Here is a 24,650-nt window from a genome sequence, read left to right as displayed (position 1 = left end):
ACTTCCACTGGTGGTCTTTGTATTCCCTCTCAGCACACCCTCTTCTAAAAATTCCACAATTAAGCATATGGGGTTGTTAGGCCAAGTAATTATTTTTTTCTTTTTTTTTTTTGTATATCAAAAAAAAAGAATATTTGTAAAAGGATTATTGAATATTTGAAGGAGTGGATAAAAAATAATTGCATGTGGTTTTACAAAAAAAGAACTATAGCGATATTAAAGGGAAAATCTGTACTACATAAATGTGAAGACATTCAAAATAAGGATGGTACATTGAAATTTAGAAACACGAGACAATTTCCTGGATGGTGTTCCCCAAAATTTCCTTCCCACCAGCAGTCTGTGTTTTGTAGAACTTTCCTGCTCTATCCAAAACTGACTTTGGTTCTACTTAGTAGAAGTGTCTATGTATGCCCCAGCTGAGCAATGATTGGATTTTTTACTGCACACACTTGTGGAAGAACTCAAAAAGTTAGGGAACTTCTCCTCAGCATATCATGAGTGTCAGTTGTTGGGGAGGGTGTACATTCAGAATGTTACCCACAGACATTTAGTGATTTTTTTTTTTTAAGTAGACCTCCGTGCAGACTATATACAGGTAAATATTTTTTATATTCTTAACAAACAGTAAATAAAACATTTTCTCACTGACCTCTGGAGCTACAGGCTCTTTGAAGCAATCAATCCTCAAATTTAGAAGAGAAGCAGTGAAGTCACCTAACCTGTGTTTTACATTAGAGCGGGGCTCGATAAACCCCAGGCACCAGAAGTTTCGACCTGGCGCCTGGGCTGCCACCCGAATGCTGCACCAGACCTCCTTCGTAACGCTAAACTGATGACCTTAAGGGGGTTTTAAAGCATCAGCTATGGAAAATATAGGGTAGTGACATGTTTAAAGTAGAAGTCCACCCTAACGCTAAAATCCCTGCATCTACAGACATCCACAACCTAACACTAACCTATCTAGCCCTGTAAAGAAGAAATCATTATACATACCTTTTTTAAGCCGATCTGACCCGATCTCACGCTGAGCTTTGAGCTGCGGCTTTGCTGTGGAGGTGGGTGTAGAGGACACATCTGATAACGGAAGCCCCATAGTAAGTCTATGGGTGATGTCACTCCCCATTAATTTCACAGCCGTTGCCGTCTGTGTCCTCTGCAGAGCTTCCACCGCTGGAGACCGGATTGGATTGGCTTCAAAAAAGGTATGTATATTGATTTCTTCTTTACAGGGCTAGATAGGTAAGTGTTGGATCGTGGATGTCTGTAGATGCAGGGATTTTCCTGTTAGGCTGGATTTCTACTTTAAGGTTTGACACGTTGGGTATACCTTTGCAGTAATATCATGTGACATAAAAAAATTGGAACTACCACTATTTTATTCTCTAGGGTGTCTGCTTTCAGAAAATATATAATGTTTGGGGGTTTTATGTAATCTTCAGGCCTAAAATGATTTTTTAAACGTGTGCAAAAAATGCAAAAATGGCTCTGGCTGTGTGAGGGTTAAAGGATAAGTTCGCCTTCGGAGAAATTTTAAATCCGTAAGATTTGTTAATTAAAAAAAACTGGCTCCTAACTTTTTTAGATTCAAAACAAATTTGTCAAGCCCTGCATTAGAGATTAGGTTGCTAAGTCACTGCTGGGAGGGGGAAGCAGAATGTAGAGTCCCTGAAATGAAAATGATAGTAGTGCTTCTGTAATATTTGAAGGTGAATTGCTCCACGCTGCCAGCAGCTACAAAGGTAAATGAGGGATTGTTTTAAAGCTTATTTACTGATCTTTAAGAATTTGTAAATACTTGAATGTCTATAGTATTCACATAGTTCTACTTTAAAGAATTGATGTCCCCGCTCCCAGACCTAAGAAAATATCATAGGTTGTATTTAAAGGCCTAAACGGCTGCGCAATTAGAAACTATAGAAGCATTTTTGTTTGGATTGGGGCTCTTCTTTAATAGACTTCGGTAATTAATAATCGGTTTGAACTTGTTGCCCAGCGCTATAAAAGGTGACTAATTACATAACAAAGCAAATCCAAATGTAACCCTCCTTAGGGGGTTAAGGCAGTGGAAAAACGGATTAGGTGGTTCACAAAGGGCTAAGCCGCTTTCTGCAGTGTATTTACTGTTAAAACGAAATCAATAGGTCTACACTATCACTGCAAAGAGTATAAAACTCGATTAAAAAATCAATCTGTTTTACAGGCTAATTAATGTCCAGATCAATCCGCATTAAACTGTAATTAAATAGACTAACTAGACAAAACTGATGGATTTTCTGCTGATAGGGCTGTTGAGAGATCAGCAACTGAGCTTTTCAATCAGATTACATTTTGGAAATATCTGATTTTTTTTTTTTTTTTTTCGAAAGATTAATACACCGTCCTTGGTTACTATGGACAACTTTGCATTGGTTCCTTTGGATGTGGCAGATTCTGTAGGGATGCAATTACACTGCAGGAAAATGGTGTCAGACGCAGATTCCTGGAATGCATGCGTTTATGCACTTTGAATGCAAAAGACAGCGTAGGATAGTGATGGCGAATCTTGGCACCCCAGATGTTTTGGAACTACATTTCCCATAATGCTCCACTACACTGCAGAGTGCCAGAGCATCATGGGAAATGTAGTTCCAAAACATCTGGGGTGCCAAGGTTCGCCATCACTGGCGTAGGACATTGCTCATCTACATATATTACTAAGCTGGACCCACGCATGACGATCTATTTGTTTAATCCTCTTTTCTCTTGCCACAACCATTTGCGTCTTTGTTTTCTTTTTTCTGTCATTTTTAATTTTTTTTGGATTGTTCTCTTTTAAAGTGATACACACACGTGTTTGCGGCAGTGCTTGAGTCTATCCCAAATATAATAGGTACTGACACCTTTTTTATTAGAATATTTACTTGTTATTTTACCTGCATGCTTAATACTCAGAGGTTGCTAGGAAAATGCAGAAATGCTCACAGTGATTTCTCTGGGCAACTCCTAAAACACTAATTGATAATAGTTGCTATGGGCGACTCTGAATATACGAATGGTGGATAGTTGCTATGGTGACTTTGAATAGGCTAGCCCTTGATGGTTGATGGTTGCTCTAGGTGACGATATACTGTTACTTTATATGCTAATTGTAATAATTGCTATGGATGACCCTGAATGTGTCTGAATTCACTAATCGTTGATGGTTGCTATGGATGACTCTGAATATATAAACCATCAATTGCAAGCGTTGTATATGCTGGATGCTGGGATGCGTGACTGGTCTACTACAAATTTGTCCTAAAAAGTTATCAATCTGACTGACAGGCAACGTCAATTATACTCGTCCCAATCTCCATTTGACACAAGGGATTCCTTTTTTGCCTCAGTATACCACTCTGGCCGATACGCATTCGTGGAAGGCGGGGGGAGGAGAGAAAAAATACTCCTTGAATAAGGTTACCATTAAGTGACACTACCTTGAGACAATTATGGCGTCAAAGGGACAGCAACTCCACCAGCACTAATGTCCAAAGCTATCTTAATTTCAAGTTTTTAAAGCAACTTAACGAATACTATATGAATTTCTCTTTTCTTCTACTCGCTGAAGAAGGACTAAAATACTGTTTATCCCGAAACGCGTTGGGTGTGAAAAGAGCTTCTGTATAAACCCACCGTATGGTGACAACAATGAATTTTTCTATTATGCGAATGTTTCGTTGAATTCTATGTATACAATGTTTTAATATATTTTGTCTTCAAATAAAAATCTGTTATTTTTAATACGCTGTTATACCTTTTCACTACTTATAACTTTTTAAAAGTGCCCTTAAAGTCCGCTTAGGGGAATCCATTCTCTTATTTAAAATTTAAGTTTTTTTCCTGAAGCTTCCCTCTTAAAATGAATGTGCGTGTTATACGCTGATAAATACGGTAATGATTGGCGGGTGCTATGTGTGGGTCTGGATACACTAAGGATTTATGGTTGCTATTGGCAGCTGAATATGTTAACTGCTGATGGTTGCCATGGACAGCTCTGAATACACTAGGGGGAGAATTACTGAATGTGGTGCACACAAGATCTGGTGCAGCTGTGCATAGTAACCAATCATCTTCTAACTTCAGCTTGTTAAATTAAGCTTTGACAATAAGCTCCTGTTGCAAGTTTACAGGTCAAATCGCATGTCAAATCGGAGCCTATTTCCGACAATTGGGGCGTCCGACTTTGCGGCGCCGCACCGATTTCCAAAAGTAGTTCCTGCACTACTTTTGCCGACTTCGGGGCGATTTCAATAGAGATCTGTGCATGAACCCACACATATGTCTTTTAAGTCACCTCCGAACTCGCACTGAAATGTGGGTTTGAAATCGTCAGAGTTCAGTTTAACTCGCACGATCTCAACTCCACGTTTAGTGTGAACGAGGGCTAAAACCTAGAAACTGATTGGTTACACAGCTGCACCAGATTCTGTGTTTTAGAAAATCTCCTCTGAACCATTGATGGTTGCTGTGGATAGCTTTAAATACACTAACCATTGACAGTTGCTATGGACAGCTCTGAATACATTATCCTTTTACGGTTGCTATGAACAATAGTTCATACTGTTATCTATATCCTTTTTTTACCCCCAATGCAAAGAGTATTTTTTTCATGCATAGTGTTTCAACTGTTAACAACCAATCATAAATTACTGTCATTCCAGTAAACTTATATCTAATTGGTTTCTATATGTTACGAGACATTCAAGTTTATCTATAGGCAAAATGGATAGAGTAAAGCATTGGTAAAATCCAATTTCAATTTTAAAGCGTTTGTTACCCCAACACTTCATATTTCTGATATGTGCCTGCTGTACCACATACTTGTATGAGAAAGTATCCTATTCTCTTTGTTTTGCTTCCTTTGTGTGAATTCCCTGGTGTTCCTACCAGTCCCTCTGCTTTCTTATCAAAAAACTCATACTAAGCGGGAGAGCACAGCATGGTCAGTTCTCTAGCTATGCTGGGAACTCAGCCTTCTCTCCTCCAATGATCAGACTTGTCCTGACACACCCTCGCTGCAAGCCATTCACTGCAAAGCTCAGTGTGCCGCTGCTTCTCCTCTGGCCAGTTCTTATGCAGCTGAGAACAGAGGGAATGTGATCACTTAGAAAAAAAAGGGGGGAGGGGGAAGGTATTTATAATGTATTTTATATCTATACACAAATGTTTTGCCTTTCATTTCTATTTTAAACTGAATGGGTTGTTTTACAAACTGAGAGTTTACAATCACTTTAATTCTTTTTGCAGTTTGGATCCATTGGGGAGATTTCCTTCTACTTCCTTGGGGAGATCTCCTCTAAGGCTGCTTTCACACTGGGGAGGTGGGGGCATCGGCGGTAAAACAGCGCTATTTTTAGCGCTGCTTTACCGTCATTATTGCAGCGGTATTCGGCCGCTAGCGGTGCGGTTTTAACCCCCGCTGGCGGCCGAAAAAGGGTTAAAACCGCTCGTATAGCACGGCTATTGCCGCGGTATAGCCGCGCTGCCCCATTGATTACAATGGGTAGGAGCGGGGAAGGAGCGGTGAATACACCGCTCCTTCACCGCTCCAAAGATGCGGCTTGCAGGAGTTTTTTTCTTCTCCTGTCAGCGCACCGCTTCAGTGTGAAAGCCCTCGGGCTTTCACACTGAACAAACAGCAGCAGCTGTTTTGGGTCGGTTTGCAGGCGGTATTTTTAGAGCAATAACGCCTGCAAACCGCCCCAGTGTGAAAGGGCTCTTAGACAGTGGTCCTTGTTGGAAGATTTCTTCTTTAGGCCCCTTTCACATTTGTACGACCTAAAAGTCACAAGACTTTGCCGCAACTTTGACGTGACTTGAAGCAATACCTGTGTAATCTTGAGGTCTATGGACCTCAAGTCACATCAAAGTCAGACCAAAGTAGTGCAGGAACTACTTTGAAGTCCTTGCGACTTGAAGTCGCACACATGTGAACGGTACTCATTGGAAATCGTAGGGTACGACTTGTCATGCGACTTTGCAGTCCCAAGTCTCAGGACAAGTCGCACAAGTGTGAAAGGGGAATTAGTCCTGTTTGGTTACAGTGGTCACCAGAAAAAACAGGGGGGGAATCTCACTGACATTTATAAAAACCTGACGGGATCTGATTTGTTCTTGTGTTATAATTAAAAAAAACTGTCTATAGATACAATTTAAATATTATTATACAATACATTGCCCTATTCAATAAGCCCATAAACTGAATAAGATTGCATAGATGTCTATGAGTCAGATTTATTAATTGTATATATTGTTTAGCCTTGTCTGTCTATGTGTGACCAGCTGTCTCTAGTTCAGGGTTTAAAACAACAGAGCAAATTCATTTTTCCTCTGTCTATCCCGTAAACTCTGACCTAAGCACACTAATCCAGACACGGCTTCGGCCTAATCCCTTCCTAATGCCCAATATATGTAATGTTTAGTAGGAATAAAAGGGCGGCGAATCTCATTATTGGTAACAAAGGCCGTTACCTCATGTTATACATTATAGACAAACTAGTTTAATCAAGGTTCAGTACTTGGGCTGAACTGCTTACATGCGGAACATTTGGTTGCAATTATGACTCTGGCACCTAATCACAGCAATAATGGTGGTATTTCCAATGGAGTCTTATTGCCCTATTTGGTATTTGGGATTCACGGGCTGTTTTGAATTATTTAGCTGTGATTCACTTTGAAAGCCTTAGAATGCATATGATAGATATTACTTAAAGCTGAACTCCAGCTTTCCCTTCAGTCTTACACCGTTATACATGCGTCTCTCTTGGACTGAAATTGCATACTCAGATAACACCGCACACTGTAAGTTTCTTTCAGTATGCATTAGAAGAAGCAGCGAGTCTGAGCCGGGCTCATTTCCAGCCTGGAGGACACCCAACATCATCTAGCCACCAGGGGTCTGCAGACTTTGTAAACAAAGGGCTAGTTTATTGTCTTTCAGACTTTAGGAAAGAGGGGGGGGGGGTCAGACTCTTGCCAGTAGGAGTAGAAAATGCCCCAGTGTCAGTGGGCCTAACTGGGCTAAAGGCTGCGGCATCCATCATGATCTATAGTGAAGGGCTGCATTAGGGTTCAGACAGAGATGTTGCTTGGCTGTCATCTACAACTTAGATCATATGACCAATTCCTAGGATTTTATTCACATGACCTGCTGCCATGGCATCCTGCAGGAGCATTTTTAGACAGCAAAAGTATGTATTTTATGCTTTCTTTCAGGCATTAGTGATTTGAGGTGTGGGGGGAGGCTTGTCTGTAGTCTGGGGGGGATGCTTGTCTGTAGTCTGGGGGGGGGGATGCTTGTCTGTAGTCTGGGGGGGATGCTTGTCTGCAGTCTGGGGGGGGATGCTTGTCTGTTGTCTGGGGGATGCTTGTCTGTAGTCTGGGAGGATGCTTGTCTAGTCTGGGGGGGGGATGCTTGTCTGTAGTCTGGGGGGGATGCTTGTCTGTAGTCTGGGGGGGATGCTTGTCTGTGGTCTGGGGGGATGCTTGTCTGTAGTCTGGGGGGGATGCTTGTCTGTGGTCTGGGGGGATGCTAGTCTGTAGTCTGGGGGGGATGCTTGTCTGTAGTCTGGGAGGGATGCTTGTCTGTAGTCTGGGGGGGATGCTTGTCTGTAGTCTGGGGGGATGCTTGTCTGTAGTCTGGGGGGGATGCTTGTCTGTAGTCTGGGGGGATGCTTGTCTGTAGTCTGTGGGGGGATGCTTGTCTGTAGTCTGGGGGGGATCCTTGTCTGTAGTCTGGGGGGGATGCTTGTCTGTAGTCTGGGGGGGATGCTTGTCTGTAGTCTGGGGGGATGCTTGTCTGTAGTCTGGGGGGATGCTTGTCTGTAGTCTGGGGGGGGATGCTTGTCTGTAGTCTGGGGGGGATGCTTGTCTGTAGTCTGGGGGGGATGCTTGTCTGTAGTCTGGGGGGGATGCTTGTCTGTAGTCTGGGGGGGATGCTTGTCTGTAGTCGGGGGGGGGGGATGCTTGTCTGTAGTCTGGGGGGATGCTAGTCTGTAGTCTGGGGGGGATGCTAGTCTGTAGTCTGGGGGGGGATGCTTGTCTGTAGTCTGGGGGGGGATGCTTGTCTGTAGTCTGGGGGGATGCTTGTCTGTAGTCTGGGGGGGATGCTTGTCTGTAGTCTGGGGGGGATGCTTGTCTGTAGTCTGGGGGGGATGCTAGTCTGTAGTCTGGGGCGGATGCTTGTCTGTAGTCTGGGGGGGATGCTTGTCTGTAGTCTGGGGGGGATGCTTGTCTGTAGTCTGGGGGGGATGCTTGTCTGTAGTCTGGGGGGGGGATGCTTGTCTGTAGTCTGGGGGGATGCTTGTCTGTAGTCTGGGGGGATGCTTGTCTGTAGTCTGGGGGGGGAAGCTTGTCTGTAGTCTGGGGGGGGGATGCTTGTCTGTAGTCTGGGGGGGATGCTTGTCTGTAGTCTGGGGGGATGCTTGTCTGTAGTCTGGGGGGGATGCTTGTCTGTAGTCGGGGGGGGATGCTTGTCTGTAGTCTGGGGGGGGGATGCTTGTCTGTAGTCTGGGGGGGGGATGCTTGTCTGTAGTCTGGGGGGGGATGCTTGTCTGTAGTCTGGGGGGGATGCTTGTCTGTAGTCTGGGGGGGGATGCTTGTCTGTAGTCTGGGGGGGATGCTAGTCTGTAGTCTGGGGGGGATGCTAGTCTGTAGTCTGGGGAACTGAGAACTTCTTATGATGTTGGAAAGCTGTTCTTAAACACACCTACTGCAGGATCATTGCTTTATTTCGCATACAAAAAACCTCCCAGATGGCAAGCAATTCCGCTGCAAGTTTGAAAATGACTTGCTAAGCTATTTCTAGACTTGCCAGGCTTCACAAGTTTGTTGCACAATTGCAGCAAGTCCGCATTGCATGACTCCAGATCAACTTTCTTTGCAAACATTTTGAAAGTCTGCTGCAAGTTCTGGTTCAGTTATGTTGTGCAATAGTCATCCCACCACAGGGGTCACTGTGGCTGAATATCCATGCTGTAGGCTTGCAGAGCTCTTGCTGTAGACTTACCACTGCAACTCTGCTCTTGCTAGAGACTTGCCATGAACATTTTCTACAAATTGGAAAAGTGTCAACTAGAACTTGTGCTTCGAGTGCTCTGCAAGTGTACAACTTGCCAGGGAAAATGTGCAGCAAGTTACCAGACTTACGATTTAACACTGCCACAACTTTGTGGTAAATTATTCTTGCTATCTGGGAATGTGGAAAAAAAATAGGTAAAAATTGAGAATCTTCTCACAGCCATCAGTCATTTAAACATACCCTAAAGTTTGAATGAGATTGGTAATGCAAGAGGAGAGACAAGAAATTACAGAGGCTTTAGGAAGTACACTCCCAATGATCCAGTGAGGTGCTCTTGAATTCTGGCAGCATTGGATTACAGGGAATTGAGAATGTGGGTCAATTGCATGAACTAGCCTAGTTTAGCACAGTCTCATTGTCCGTTGGAGCACCTTAATAATTAATTGATTGTTTTGATTGGTTGCTTAGAGTTGCTGTTTAAATTTCAAAGCCAAAGACCCATCTAGAATTATGCTATGTCCATCCACATCGGCATAGATGACATCATAAAGTTTTCATGCCAAAGTTAAAGCCAGCCTCAAGCACTGAAAGATGGCCATTCAAGTCAACGAAGGCGTTCTTGATTCTGTTTTGACAGCCGGCTCTTGTTTCACAAAAATTATAAGGAAAGTCAAATAAAGTGAAAATTCTTTTATCAGCGCTGGATGCTTGGACAGCTTTCAAGAACAGATGTCAGTTCAAGAGACGTTAAGGTGCTAAAGGTGCTTTTATTTTTAATGCTGATTAGAATGTCCAATTACACAGTTAAAAAGACATTTTCAAGCGGCGTTTAATGACTAACAGACTTCAACATGAAGTTAAGACAAACATGGCTGCGACTTTACTCCGTTGTAAAATAAATCAATCGCAGGTCGTAACTCCACAATTAATTTAGTTCAGCGGCTTTCAAAGTGTTTATAGTTTTTTTTCCTTCTTTTTTTTAAATTTATATATATAAAAATAAGATCATAATCTACATGCATCCTAATAAATCTATGGAACAACGCCTTTATTAAACAGTTTTTTTAATAATCTCGGCCTTGTAAACGAGACTTCTTGTTTTATTGACTTTGCTAATCTTTGAGTTTTTCACAGAGAAAGACAGATATGTATTAGAAAAGGCCAAATGACAATTGAAACTTGACGAGAGAATGAAAATCATGCACTAGTTGCACTTTGGTCTTGGTAAATGTTCCAGTGCTAAAATGCTACAAGGGGAAAAAAAAAATGAAATGGAATGCAGAATAATTAATAAGATTGACAAATGTGGCACACAAATACTAATGCTTGAGGTTTTCTCTATAGCTGCTTTGACAAATGAGGCCTTCAGGGTTGTAGAATAGAATTTAGCGATACATGGAAAGGTAATTTTATATTTATCACAAAAATATGTGAAAGTTCACTTGAACTGACAGAACTGATAGAACTTGAAAATGTTCTTTTGATGGTGCATGCTTTGGCTGCCATTTTGTATGCAGGAGACTGCAGGCTCTCTGTGGGCGAGACCACAAAGGTGGGATGCCAAGACCTCAATGAGTTTTTCTTGTTAATGTGTCTGAAGCATTTCTTGTAGCAGATTTTCTATTTAGAGTTTCCAGACACGTATGACAATGTATGTAGGAGAGAATTCTTATTTTTATAAAAAAAAAAAAAAATCATAATCTGATCACTCTTTAGAAGGGTGACAGTATGAGTGCGAATGAGCTCTTAATAGCACATTCAAGAATCTAAATATTCCACCTTTAATTTCTGTCTAATATGTATGTGATAAAACTGGGCTGATAAGAGTGAGAATTTATGAAAGTGTATGTGGACCTTGTTCTGGTCCTAGGCTGCTACTACTTTGACCACGATAAATTAATTGCTCAATGGACAATCAACTCATGGATGTGTATTGAGGAGTGCCCTTCCGTTTTCAGGGCATCCTTTGCTCAAGCCCTGAAGAAGTGGAAGGCCTTTTGACCAAAATGCGTATTGGGTCATTTTTTTCCCCACCAAAACACATTGGATATATTTGATGCTTTCAACCAATAAACTTGTCAAAAAGCCTTATGCCGTGTACACACGGTCGGACTTTTCGTCTACAAAAGTCCGACGGACGCCGACGGACCAAGGCCAGCTGACAATCCGATCGTGTGTGGGCTTCCCCGGGCTTTCAGCGGACTTTTCCCAGCCGCAAATCTGACGGACTTTAGATTTGAAACATGCTTCAAATCTTTACGTCGTAACTACGCCGGACCCAGAAATCCACTCGTCTGAATGCTAGTCCAACGGACAAAAACCCATGCTAGGGCAGCTATTGGCTACTGGCTATCAACTTCCTTATTTTAGTCCGGTGTACGTCATCACGTATGAATCCGTCTGACTTTTGTGTGATCGTATGTAGGCAAGTCCGTTTGTTAGAAAGTCTGCCGCAAGTCCGCCAAAAGTCCGTCGAAAGTCTGTTGGACGGGCTGTCAGACTTTTGTAGCCGAAAAGTCCGACCGTGTGTACGCGGCATTACTGTAAGTGTTACTAACATTTGTAGTACACAGTACACATCCAAGGGCTTACATTTTTGTAATTAGGCAGTGACAGATTTATACTTGCCGCATATTGTTTACTCACTTTATCAGAGTCTTGACAGTTCAGTTCCAGTGTTGAGATCAGCAGACACTTTGATGTCTGACAGGTGCTGCGCTGTCAACTGCTTGGCCTCACACATTGCCTTCCATCCTCTGAGAGTACATAACAAGGTTTACATTTGCATAGGATCTCCCAGGGTGTATTGCTGTGGGGTGCAGTGGCCAGAGGGTGCCTTCCCTAGTTTTCCGTGGCAAATGGCTTACTAGTTTAAAGTCCAGCTCTGGGCAATTTTTTTTCCCCCCAGGAGGAAAAAATTAAGCACAGGCTTGAAAACTCACCTCCTCTCTGGTTCTCCACCCCCCCCCCCCCCCACCCCCACCCCATAGTAAACAATTTCTGCCATGTCTTGAATTTTTGGAGTTAAATGACACCCAGAATATACTATGTGTACAGAGGGTCATGGTGTTGGGCTCTAAAGGAAATTTGTAAAAACAGCTGCCAAGGCTCCCATCCATAACTGATGGCTCCTATTCTGTCTGACTCTCAGAGATAAAGTTGGTTCCACGGCAGAGCTTGCATCACAGCATCACACAATGATGTCTTTACCTTGGACCAGTAGGATGTCTGGGAGTCAGGCAATGGTAGCCCCAGATAGATTCTCTTTAAAGTCTTCTGTTTTTTTTTTTTATTCTCATGCAAGATCTGTATAATTTCAGCCCTGAGAAAAAAAATTTGGTCATAAATGGGAAAAAAAACTCAACCTCCTTATTTATTAATTCTACTTGAAAGGAGTGAATGTGCTTCCATCTATGGTCAAAGCTTCGCTTTAGTACCAGAGCTTTCCAAGCTGCTGCCTCTGGCCTCCTGGGCTCACAAATGCAGCCAGAGGCCTGTCCTTGTTTTTGGATCAAATTCCCACCTGAACAAACACAACATCTGCAGCGGCCTGAGAATCCGTCTAGCTTCCCTCGGGAAGTTCTGACTCAGCAGCTTTATGAAGAAGACACTTTTTTTTTTTTTTTGGTCGATATTAATATATCCGTGGCCTTCTGGATGAACAAAGTCCAGAATGTCAGCTGACCCTCAACTGAGCAGACTTCCCGTTCTCCCTGGTGGCATAGTCCTGCCAAATGCATATTGTCTATGAGTTCATGAAGCATGAAATATTGCTGGGATCGGCAGCAGGTTGGAGAATGGAGAAATATGCTTTGGGCTTTGTTTTTTATTTAGGATCAATGCCCATCTGGTTAAAAAGAAGATGTTGGGATGAACCATGTAAGTAGCTAAAGTTAAATGTAACATTTCTCTTACCTTCCTTCCAAGTTGGGGTAGCCAAGCTAATGACCTAATTGCTGGTTCTGTTTAGCTTGTAGGAGGACACTGCTTCTTCCATTGTAAGCTGTAATAGCATTGCCATTCACTAGATTACCAGCTCTGCCAAAAAAACATACAGTGGCGAATCAGCACTGTCAAATGTTAAAGTGGAGCTTTCAGTATCTTCAAAAGTCTGTATGATTCTTGACCTGCCATGATATACAGCAACAGTATATTATTTTTTTTTTTAAAAGCATACCTTTTATCATTAAACTTTCCCTGAGCTCCAGTCAGTGACTTTGACTAGACTGAGACAATGCCATCAGTCTGTTGCAGGCAAGAGATAGTATTGCCTTAGTATTGCCTTATTGCCACAGCTTCAGTGATCAGGCTGTGCATTGTAACCTTGTAGAAAGTCACTAGTGAGAGGGTGCAACAGGGGCTCATCTGTATCAGACATTTATGAACACTGCTAAGAACTGCACAGGCACCAGAGTTTAGGTGGTTGTGTCATCTCTAAACCCACATCTCAGTCCAGGATTAAATGTTGACCCTGGATGATGTCTGTATAAAGATTTTGCCGTCCTCCTGGAGGGGTAAGCATTGTGGGATAAGGAGGTTGGTCTCCCATGCTTTTGGGTTTTTTGGTATTTGATGAAGTGTTATCTTTCAAATAGAATTCCTGGAACATTGTGCTGAAGACCTCCTAATAAAGCCCTTTTTTTTCATTCGCAGGCACCACAATAAGATTCGCAGCATCGAAGCCACAGAGCTGATACCGTACACGGCGCTGGAGACTTTAGATTTGAGCTCGAATGAAATCACCGAAATTCGTAGAGGTTCTTTTCCTTTACAGCTTCGAATTAAAGAAATGTAAGTAACTTGATCTGGGCCAGAAATGTGACCAGTGTTTCAATCTAACAGGGTGCTGATGTCCTCTCTAAGTAGTTGGCTTGGCTAAAATGTTTTATTTGAAACGGCCTTAAACCAGAACGTCGGCCAAAAATAACTAGAATAAAATGAATAGCCCAATAAAGAGACAAAGATACATTTTTCAGCTTCTGTTCCAAATTCTTCCCAACAGTAATTTTTTTTAGATGTCCTCAGACTGATATCCAGCATTATTTAACCCACTTCTCTTAAGCCCAGTTATTCTGAACCTGCCCCAGCCTGAGACTGGACAGCGAACGGAGAAGCAGCACAGCGATGGGTCCATCTTTATTTAACTCTGATCTCACTCTAATCTCTCCTCTTATTGCGTCTTTTAAGCACATCACTTGATTTGGCTCCTTGTACTGCTTCTTCCTCTCACGTTCCAGCCCTGCTGTACAGAGACAGCATTGAGAATAACACCATTATTGCACTGAAAAATAGTATAAATACGTTTAAAGATAACCGCTTGCTTCCTCCATTACTGTGTGTCATCACGTTAAAGCACTGCTCTACCACCTCCTTGTATCCCGCTCATCCATTTTCTTAAGAAGACGTCATCGGTGGCTGGCTTCTTCCTTGTTCTGTGCCGGCCCACTAATAATGATGCTCCATATGCGGAATAGGGCACCTTCTTAAATTGTTACTAAACCTAGGACCGTGCATTCACTATATCTGGTCTCCCACAGTACACAGAACATGGAAATGCAATTATTTTAGTTAATATAAACTGCAAAATACTTTTTCTCATTAGCAGTTAGAGCCGTCTTGTGACTTCTATCAGTGTCCAGCCAAGCACTAGTTAAAGCTCATAGGAGGATTTTTCTTACTGTCCTATGAGACTGCAACACCCCTGACCCTCTGTCTGGACAGTGCTGATTGGCCCTGTGCTGATCACATGTACTCTAAGGAAAAAAAAACCTCTCTAGCAAGACACACCAAACTGAGCATGTGCAGAGTGACTCCATAGATTGTGTTATCAGGAAATCATCAGGAGACAGTGGAAGGAGGGGAGGATCAGAGAAGCCAGGCTCAAACAGCCTTTTTATACAATGCGCAGGATTAACCTCTTAGGTTCTACAGTGAGTAAAACAAGCATGCTTTACTGCATATACAGGCAGTCCCCGAGTTCCGAACGGGTTAGGGACTGCCGGTTTGTTCTTAAGTCGAATACATTCGTAAGTTGGAAGCGCATGCGCAGAATGGCAGAGACAACGTTTTCCGATGTTCTGTCCAGTAGCCGCGCATGTGCAGACGTCGTTTTCCGATGTTGTCCGATGTGCCCGCCTTCGAAAAGTGTCCGTGCGTGCGCAGAATGGCAGAGACGTCCCGTTCGTAAGTAGGAGTCGTTTGCAAGTCGGATGTTCTTTTTTTTTTTTTTTTAACAAAAAAGTTTATTTAAATTTTCACAAAACAAACAATTCACTTCAAGTTAGATTTGAATACAGATGACATTCATAAAGCAGTTACATGACTTAGTATAGGTAAGATTCAATTATAACATTAGTTATCCACTTCAGGAGATAATACTAATATACTCAGTAAGGATATTAATATAAGGTGTAAGTGTAAGGGATCCCACCTTTCAATCTGTGACATTCTCCCCCATTCCTACTTGGTTATGAAGAGACTAGGAGGCCCAGGGCCGGAGGGGGGGGGGGGGCCCAAGTCAACGCCAATCACAATGGGCCCAGACCCACCATTTTATTCAATGGATAGGTGTTTTGCCTTCACCCACGCTGCCCAAATTTTCTCAAATTTTTTGGGGCAATTTCTTCCCATATATGTCATTTTATATGATGGTAACGCCTTATTTATCAGAGATTGCCAGAGTTGTTTGGTGGGTGGTTGGGACTGATTCCACTGCAATAGGATTGCTTTTCTAGCATATAGTGTGGTATAGAAGATGAATAGTTTCTTTCCCCATGTGACTTCTAGGAAATCACAGATACCTAATGGAAGAGGTATTGGGCTATATGGGACTTAAGTCGGATGTTCTTAACTCAGGGACTGTCTGTACAGACTGATTTTACTGTTGTGGGTTTAGTAACACTTAAACAGATAACAACAAGCCATCCCAGATCATGTACACCGCATGCACCAGATCTTATACAGTGCATATACTGCAGAGTACAGTTGTTGCTCAATATTGTTATCTCATACTGTGCATGCACAAGATCAGGCAAGATTTCACTGGAAAGTACTGGTGATGCAGCCTTCCCAGGGGGGCACAGTAAGACTTGGGACTACATCACAGGATGTAGATAAGGAAATGTAAGTTTACCAAAATGGTTTGATTTTACAAATGACTTTTAGGACATTATTGGGTAGACATTGCCGTACTGTATACACCATGCATTTCTCTGTTTGGAGGGTAAAAGTCTGCTTTAAGGGTTCGCCGTGATTTTAGTTAAGTAAGTTGCATTTTAATTTTAATTTAAAGCAACATTTTTTTTTGCAAAAAAATCACACTCCTAAAATATGTAACCCGTCCTGAAATGAAATAGTTGACATTTAACTTTTTCTTTTGCTTGGTTGTCTTTTGTACAGCAACCTGGGGAGCAACAAGCTAAGCAGTCTGGAGGCTGGATCATTTGACAACCTGTCACGGTCTCTGCTTACCCTCCGTCTGAGCAAAAACAGAATCTCCCATCTTCCTGTCAAAGCGTTCAAGCTCTACTCACTAACCCAACTGTAAGTATGAGAGCAGGGAGCTTAATTAAAGAGAAATGTGAGTGTGTGCCCCCCCCCCCCCAGCAGATACAGCACCTCCAGGGAGTAGAAAGCCTGCTTTGCCAGTTCCACCAATGCCCTGGATTCATTAATGCAAAAACAACACCTAATAAAACCTATATTAGATCCCTCAGATAAATGGTCTGTGTATAGATTAGAGGTCTGCTTTACCCTATAAAGTTAGAACTAGTTAGACTTTTAGGCGTTCAGGGACCTGTAAGCATTAAATAGCCTCGGAGATGATGCTCGGTAGTTTTATCAGACTTTTGGGTGGAAATCTAAAGGTGGGATCATTTTTCAGACCACACATGCATTCATGCATTCACACATGCGGGGGAAAATGACAAGGCAACGGGTCTCTTTTTTTGGTTTTGTTCATTAAGTTTTGCCTGTAGCTAGCCAAAGGCTGCAATGCTATAGTGAAAAAACATGGGGGCATCATTTATGCTCTATTTCCAAATACCACACCATGCACATGTATGTAGATCATTCACGTCTACCATTTACTGGTGCCACTTCCTGTTTTGCTAATGTCTTCCACCAATCTACAAATGTCTGCTTGTTTTCGCACATTGATCCCCAGCGCGATGAACTAGGTCACAGTAAAATTACCATGCATATCTACACATAAAGAGTTTGTTCACCTTTGTAATAAAATGTACTATGCCGGGCCCTGGTAAAAACCATTGTGCAGCTTAGAAATTTGGAGCGTACTTTAAATATTATACATATGGGCCAAGGATTGCTTCTTCATAGCCTGGCCGAAAACTACATTGGTGAGTAATTCGCCTCATCCTGCCTAGAATTTGGGATGCTCTGTGCATTGGGTGTACCCCCATCTTTACATGAACTAGTACTCCCCGCATTCAAGACCTGCACATGTGCAGTGTACTCTCCCTTCCACAGCAGCTGAGCTTCTCATTCTTGTCTTTTAGGGGAGTACACTTAACATATGGTGCTTCCCGGATTCTAGGAGGACAGGGAAGATGGCGCCCAAAGGTATTTTTTTTAGGCCAGGCTGTGGGGAAGCAGTACTTGGCCTACTGGTATGGCACTTAAAAAGGAACTCCATTCTTCCCAGCTTAAATTTTGTTTCTATTCCTTAGTAATTGTCCCTATATGTAATTGAACAAATAAATACTTACTAGTCCATAGAGTCCAATGTTTTCCTATTCCAGCCCAAAGTTCTTCCTTGGGGTTCTGCTCCTGCACCACCATCTTGGATCAATATTGCGCATGTTCAGACATGGCATGGGTCTAGTGGAGCTGATAGAGACCTAAGGCATGTCTGTACATTTGAGAAATCGAGCGAAATCCCCAAAAAATGCACAGCGGGTCTATGGGAGCTAATAGACTTGCAGTGTGTCTGGATGACGCATGGGGGGGCAATACAGTATTGCACATGTGCTGAAAGACAGATGATCTATTCCAAATCCTATAGACCTGCTACCTGTCTGAACATGTGTGAGATATCGCACAGTGTAAGTCATCTTTGCCTAGGTGAGGATGGCAAAAGTAAAAACTATTTGTTGTTAAAAAAAAAAAAATGCTTAAGAGGGAGGGAGGAGGAGTCAGAGGAGAGTGGTGCTTATCATGGGTGAAGGTTCACTTTAAAGTAAGCGCCAAATGGAGATTGTCTCTAATTAACAGCGATAAGCGACTGGAAAATATAGTTTGAGCGCAGTGCGGCGGGAGTTCTTTTTCTAGTAAGGATCGTTTTTCTATGAGTTTAAACAGACCAGACCAAGGAACAATACAGGCCTTTAGATCTCTCCTGTGCTCCTCTGAAAGGTCTCTCGTCTTAGCAGGTCTTTATTTCCCAGTGGAGGTGTAGATTGGGGGGAAAGATTACAGAGTTGAGCGATACGATCTGCTATCCTTTATCCCCCACTCTGTGGCCTCTTGTGTTTGTTGCACAGTGTGGGCCAACTAGCAGTGAGCAGGTTACATTGTAACAGCGTTCCATGACATCTCTCTGTTTTGTAGGGAGCTGAATCGAAATCGGATTCGCCTAATTGAGGGACTCACGTTCCAGGGGTTGGACAACTTGGAGGTTTTAAAGCTGCAGAGGAACAACATCAGTAAACTGACGGATGGGGCTTTTTGGGGCCTGGCAAGGATGCAGGTCTTGTAAGTATTGACAGCTGACTATCTATATAACCGACACTGCAAGTACGCACTGAAATTATTCGATTTTTTTTCTGTGCTTTTACCTGCAGTTTTTAAAGTTTGTGACAGGGTCGCTATAAAATAATACCTGGTGAAAAAAAAAATCAGTTCAGTAGTAGTAGTCTATTGAAGATGAAAGCTTAAAGGATCTTAGATCCTTTTTTCAGGCTTTATACAATTCTGAAAACCATTAATAAAAAGCACCTTGACACACAATAGTAACAGCTATTGTAATAGATCAGTACATTCTGCTCTGGGATCTATTGATGATCATGTGACCACATGCCTAGGCACTGTTAACATGATCTTGGCTGAAGAGGCTTTTGGGGACCAATGTTTGGGCTTGGCCACCAGCTACTGACACTCATAAACTCTTACATTTCCTCTCAGCTGAGACCTTTTTGACCAATGCCTAAGAATCTAATCATGCGACAGAGAGGGAACTCGGGGCAGTGTTTTTGGCAGAACAGGCACTACACCAGAGGTTCTCAGCGTTCCTTATTGAGACCAAGGCCCAGTAAATTCTTCCAAAACCTTCCACGCCCTCCCACCGGGACCGGAAACACATTGCCTCCAGTTTTTAAAAGACCGTCCCTCAGGTACATGGTCAGTCATTTGTTTTTTCCATCCGGAGGAGGCAAGTTGCCTAGAGGAACCATCTTTTAAAGTAGGTGAAAAGGGGGGGAGGGGGGGCGAGAGTTGAGTCTCCATTTCTCAAGGGCTGCCTGGGCATACCCTAATGGAAGCTTCCGTCACCTGCTGTTTTGCTGTTGTATTGGCCATGGGTTCCCTCCACAGTGGTTAGGAGCAGACCAGCTTCCACCCGGGAAGCGTCTGGAAAGCTCTGGATGGAGCTGTGTGTCACTGTGGGGGGGGATGAAGGTTCTAGAGGGGGGATTTGGGGACACTGTAGGGGATGAGATTTCTGGAAGGGCTGAGGGCAACTATGGGGAATGGGGTCCCAGTAGGGGGGTGGGGGGCTGACCTGGAAGCTGGGATTTGCAGGGGCAATATGAAAAACTGGGGGACACTGTTGGGGGTACTGGAAGCTCTGCAACAAGTTAGAGGGCACTGTGGGGGGCTAAGGGGCACTGTAGGAGGTTGGCTGGCACTTTGCGTATCTGAGAGCTCTTAGGGGTCTGGGGGCACTTTGAGAGGTTGAGGGGCAGGGAGGTTGATGGGCAGTGAGGTTGGGTGCCACTTTTGGAGCTAGGAGGTACTATTGGAGGTTAAGGAATCTGCAGCAAGCATGAGGCATGGGAGGAGAGAGGCCTAGCGGCCAAGTGGTTGAGCACCACTGCCCTACAGAATGTTTTTTATTAATATAAGTTGGTGGAACGGGGGTGCTAATTTTGCTATAACTCTATTTTAAACTTCCTGTCTCTGGTTTTGTCATGTTGATGCATTTTGGATAAGCTTTGCTCTGCTGCGCACATCGTACAGGTCAAGGTACGGGTCTCTATTCCTTTCGCTGAACTTTCCCAGCTGAGTAAATGTTAGGTAAACAGTGACACTGTTGTTTTTATCTGCAGCGAATATTTGTATGATGGATGTATATACTGCAGCTGAAGGCCACATTTTAACCTATAGATCCGTCTTTCTTTCTCCCTCCTGCTGCCTGTCTCTACAGACATCTGGAATATAACAGCTTGACAGAAGTAAACAGCGGCTCTCTGTATGGACTGAGGTCCCTGCAGCAGCTTTACCTCAGCAACAACTCCATTTCAAAGATAAGCTCAGGTGGATGGAGCTTCTGCCAAAAACTTCAAGAGCTGTAAGTACTACCTGCGTTAAAGGGGAGCTCTGGCAAAGCTGCAAAATCCATATTTGGAAGAGTAGTGCTGGGCCCAGTGTCCTACTTCAGATCTTTAGTACCATCTGTGGACCCAGATCAGTTACCATTGTCACTGTCACGTTCCCTATATATTCCTATAAAGAATGTAGATTCTTCATAGGATTATATAGGCAGGTGAGGCATTTCTGTGCCTCTACCGAAATATATGGAGAACTTAGACCTGTGACAACAGTAGCTTGGCTGAAATGGAGCACAGCCCATCATTGTCATGCTTGGGAAGGGGAGTGCAGTAGTTTTCCACTAGAAATGAGGTATCTTCTGAACTCATCTTTAGACGAACTCCATACTTTGGCGTTTTTTTCAATGAGCTGTGGACCAGGTCATTATCGCCCCCAGCACACCTCTTTGTGACCGCTGCAGGGCAGGAATGATCTGGCTTACAGCTTAAAAAAAAAAAAAGAACAAACTTGAAATTGGAGTTCAGAGGATGCGCAAGCTCCTCTTTAGTGGAGAAGTTGTGGAACACATGCACAGTGATGTCACCACACTTGTAGTCTATTGTTCGCTTCCTCCTGCTCCGTAAGTGTCTTCACAAGCCTGTGCATAGCTCCCATGATGCACAGATCACAGTTGCAAGCTTTGCAGGCTGCAATGAAAAAAAAAATCTATATATATCTATATATCTATGTCTATATCTTTATATATATATATATATATATATATATAGAGAGAGAGAGAGAGAGAGATTTCTCTCTCTCTCTCTCTATATATAGATATAGATATAGATATCTATATCTATATCTATATATATATATATATATATATATATATATATATATATATATATATATATGATAGATAGAGATATAGATATCTCTAGCTCTCTCTCTGTCTCTCTCTCGATAGATAGATAGATAGATAGATAGATAGATAGATAGATAGATAGATAGATAGATAGATAGATAGATAGAGAGATAGATAGAGAGATATATATATATAGATATATATATATATATATTTTTTTTTTTTTGCAATGTGGGTACATTCATTTATTTTATTTTTTTTCAAAAATGGAATATTCCTTTAAATACTTCCTGTGTTAGGGTGACAACACCCAGCGCTATATAAATCCTGTATTATAATAATAATAATTAACACGTTTATCACATTAACCTGCCACATTCATATTTATTTTATCTGAAAAAAATCCTAAAAACAATATAAATTCCTTTTAAAAGCTAGACGTGAAGAAAGACTGAAATATATAGCGATGCTTTTAAAGGGTCTGGTTACATGGGGGCCAGCGCACTAATCCCCCCCACCTTGAGTACTAATGCACATAAAATATTTCTCTTAATCCAGTCTTATATAGCAGTATTGTGTTTTTAACGATCGTTTCCCGTTAATACTTCCCTGCTCTGTTAACGTTACTCGGTCAGAAGGTCGTTTAGGTAAACCACAAAATAATAATATTTATCCTCCGCTTGCATGGATGTGAAGGGTGTAACTTTAGCAAACGGCTCCCCGCACAAAATAATTTATTGACTCGGGAAAACTCACACCGTGCTCGACATGGTTTACAACGACGCGCCCCAATCTATACCATCAATTACAGCTCTTAATGGCAAGTAGCTCTGCGTAGTTTTTGCCGCCGCGTTAAAGTGATGGGAAATAAAAGCAGAAAAATGATCGTCTGTTTCTACTGGTGGCAGATGTTCTGCCTGCGTTGTATCAAAGTGAACTTTTTCTTGTTTTTATGGAATCTTGGGTTACTTTCTCAGAAATACGTTTATCTCTGGGGTGAGTTCTTTAATAGCAAGTGTAGACGTTATTTTGGCTGTGCGCCAGTTTGCGAGTTAGCGTTTTGCAAGAGTGTCACATCATTAATCTTAGCTGAATGTATGTGTAAGTATGTGTGTATATATATAGATATATCTATATAGAGATTTTATATGTGTGTGTGTGTGTGTGTGTGTGTGTGTGTGTGTGTGTGTGTGTGTGTATGTATGTGTAAGTATGTGTGTATATATAGATATATCTATATAGAGATTTTATATATATATATGTGTGTGTGTGTGTGTGTGTGTGTGTGTGTGTGTGTGTGTGTGTGTGTGTATGTATGTATATGTATATATATAATACATATACTATATTGACAAAAGTATTGGGACGCCTGCCTTTACACGCACATGAACTTTAATGGCGTCTTAGTCCGTAGGGTTCAATATTGAGTTGGCCCACCCTTTGCAGCTATAACAGCTCCAACTCTTCTGGGGAGGCTGTCCACAAGGTTTAGGAGTGTATCTATGGGAATGTTTTTCAGGGGTTGGGCTTGGCCCCTTAGTTCCAGTAAAGGGAACTCTTTAAGGCGTCAGCATACCAAGACATTTTGGACGATTTCATGCTCCCAACTTTGTGGGAACATTTTGGGGATGGCCCCTTCCTGTTCCAACATAACTGTGCACCAGTGCACAAAGCAAGGTCCATAAAGACGTGGATGAGGAGTGTGGGGTGGAGGAACTTGACTGGCCTGCACAGAGTCCTGACCTAAACCCGATAGAATAACTTTGGGATGAATTAGAGTGGAGACTGCGAGCCAGGTCTTCTCGTCCAACATCAGTGCCTGACCTCACAAATGCACTTCTGGAAGAATGGTCAAACATTCCCATAGACACACTCCTAAACCTTGTGGACAGCCTTCCCAGAAGAGTTGAAGCTGTTATAGCTGCAAAGGGTGGGCTAACTCAATATTGAACCCTACAGACTAAGACTGGGATGTCATTAAAGTTCATGTGTGTGTAAAGACAGGTGTCTCAATACTTTTGGTAATATAGTGTATGTGTCTGTATGTATATAATTTTTTACTAAAGGTTTGTAAAGTGGACGCAAGGGCACAAACAATAATACACATGCACATTTCCCATGTTTTATCCCTATAAAATAACCAGCAAGTCTAAAAAAAAAAATTGTTCATCTGCCAGAAATACATTAGTTCCTGAATTCCGTTGTGGGCCAATAACGCACATCTTTTTTGTAGCCTGAGTGGTGTCAGCCCTGCCCAGTTGTCTTTTGCTAAACTGCCCGAACCCACCCACAATAGATCTTAATCATTCTGTAGTCCCATGATACAACCTGGAAGGTTGTATCATGGGACTACAGATAACCCAGAAAGCGCAAACACAAAAACTCAGAATTTTTGCAGGTAATTATTGCATTTGCCAAACAGACATAACAAAACACCTTCAACGGTAATTTTAACAGACTAAGAGAACCCTAATAGAAGAAGATTATTGTTGGGGTTTACAATTTAACTCTATCCCGCCCACGCTGGCGTTCCTTTAAAACCTTTTGAATGCCCAGGGGGGAGGTGGTCAGCGATCATGTGACTACTGTGATTGGCTGTCACAGTGATTACAGGATCAGGAGCTGGTCTTATTGGCTGTTGATTATTAGTAGGACCTGAGAGCTGTCTTTGACAGCTCGGTCTCTGTGCTGTGAGTGTGCAGTGAGGGCTCTTTCAGCAAAAAAACATTGGTGATTCATATGTGTGGTGTGTGGGCATTAAACCGTGTTACGCTATGTGTTACGCGGGAAGCAGCAGGTTAAGTACTTGATCTCCATCTACTGATTGTCCATTCAGCCTTCTGACCATTGAGTTAACCTATTGTTTGGTCTCTGTCTCTGCAGAGTCCTGTCTCACAATAACCTCACACGATTGGATGAAGGGAGCCTGGCCGATCTGACTTCTCTGACTGCCCTGCGTCTCAGCCATAACTCCATCAATCTCATAGCTGAAGGAGCGTTTAAAGGGTTGCAGAAACTGCGGATATTGTGAGTATAATTGAGTACACTTATGTTTTCAGCCTCTGCACTTGTCATGTTAAATAATATAAAAAAGGAGAAATCATAAGAACACCATTTCCATTTTTGCTATAGCATGGCTTGTCTATTAACTGTCACTAAGTCTGTGCACTCTTGACAGTTAGTGAAGGAATGCACTGTGGGATTTTGCATCAAGATACAGAAAAAGGAAGGAGGGCCTTTGCAAACGATCAGAATTATAAT

General features: G+C 42.4%; 1 protein-coding gene across 1 annotated transcript in view; it reads left to right on the top strand.

Annotated features, from left to right (window-relative positions):
* Positions 1-24,650, top strand: part of LRIG1 (leucine rich repeats and immunoglobulin like domains 1) — a 128,605-nt gene that overhangs the window by 73,866 nt on the left and 30,089 nt on the right. The window contains exons 4-8 of the mRNA XM_073592197.1: positions 13,694-13,831; positions 16,439-16,582; positions 18,608-18,751; positions 20,421-20,564; positions 24,273-24,416. Coding sequence (XP_073448298.1) covers positions 13,694-13,831; positions 16,439-16,582; positions 18,608-18,751; positions 20,421-20,564; positions 24,273-24,416 — 714 coding nt within the window. The remainder of the gene's footprint in view (positions 1-13,693; positions 13,832-16,438; positions 16,583-18,607; positions 18,752-20,420; positions 20,565-24,272; positions 24,417-24,650) is intronic.

The sequence above is a fragment of the Aquarana catesbeiana genome, linkage group LG07, assembly GCF_042186555.1.
Source record: "Aquarana catesbeiana isolate 2022-GZ linkage group LG07, ASM4218655v1, whole genome shotgun sequence".
Lineage (NCBI taxonomy): Eukaryota > Metazoa > Chordata > Amphibia > Anura > Ranidae > Aquarana > Aquarana catesbeiana.
This window is presented reverse-complemented; position numbering and strand designations above follow the sequence as displayed.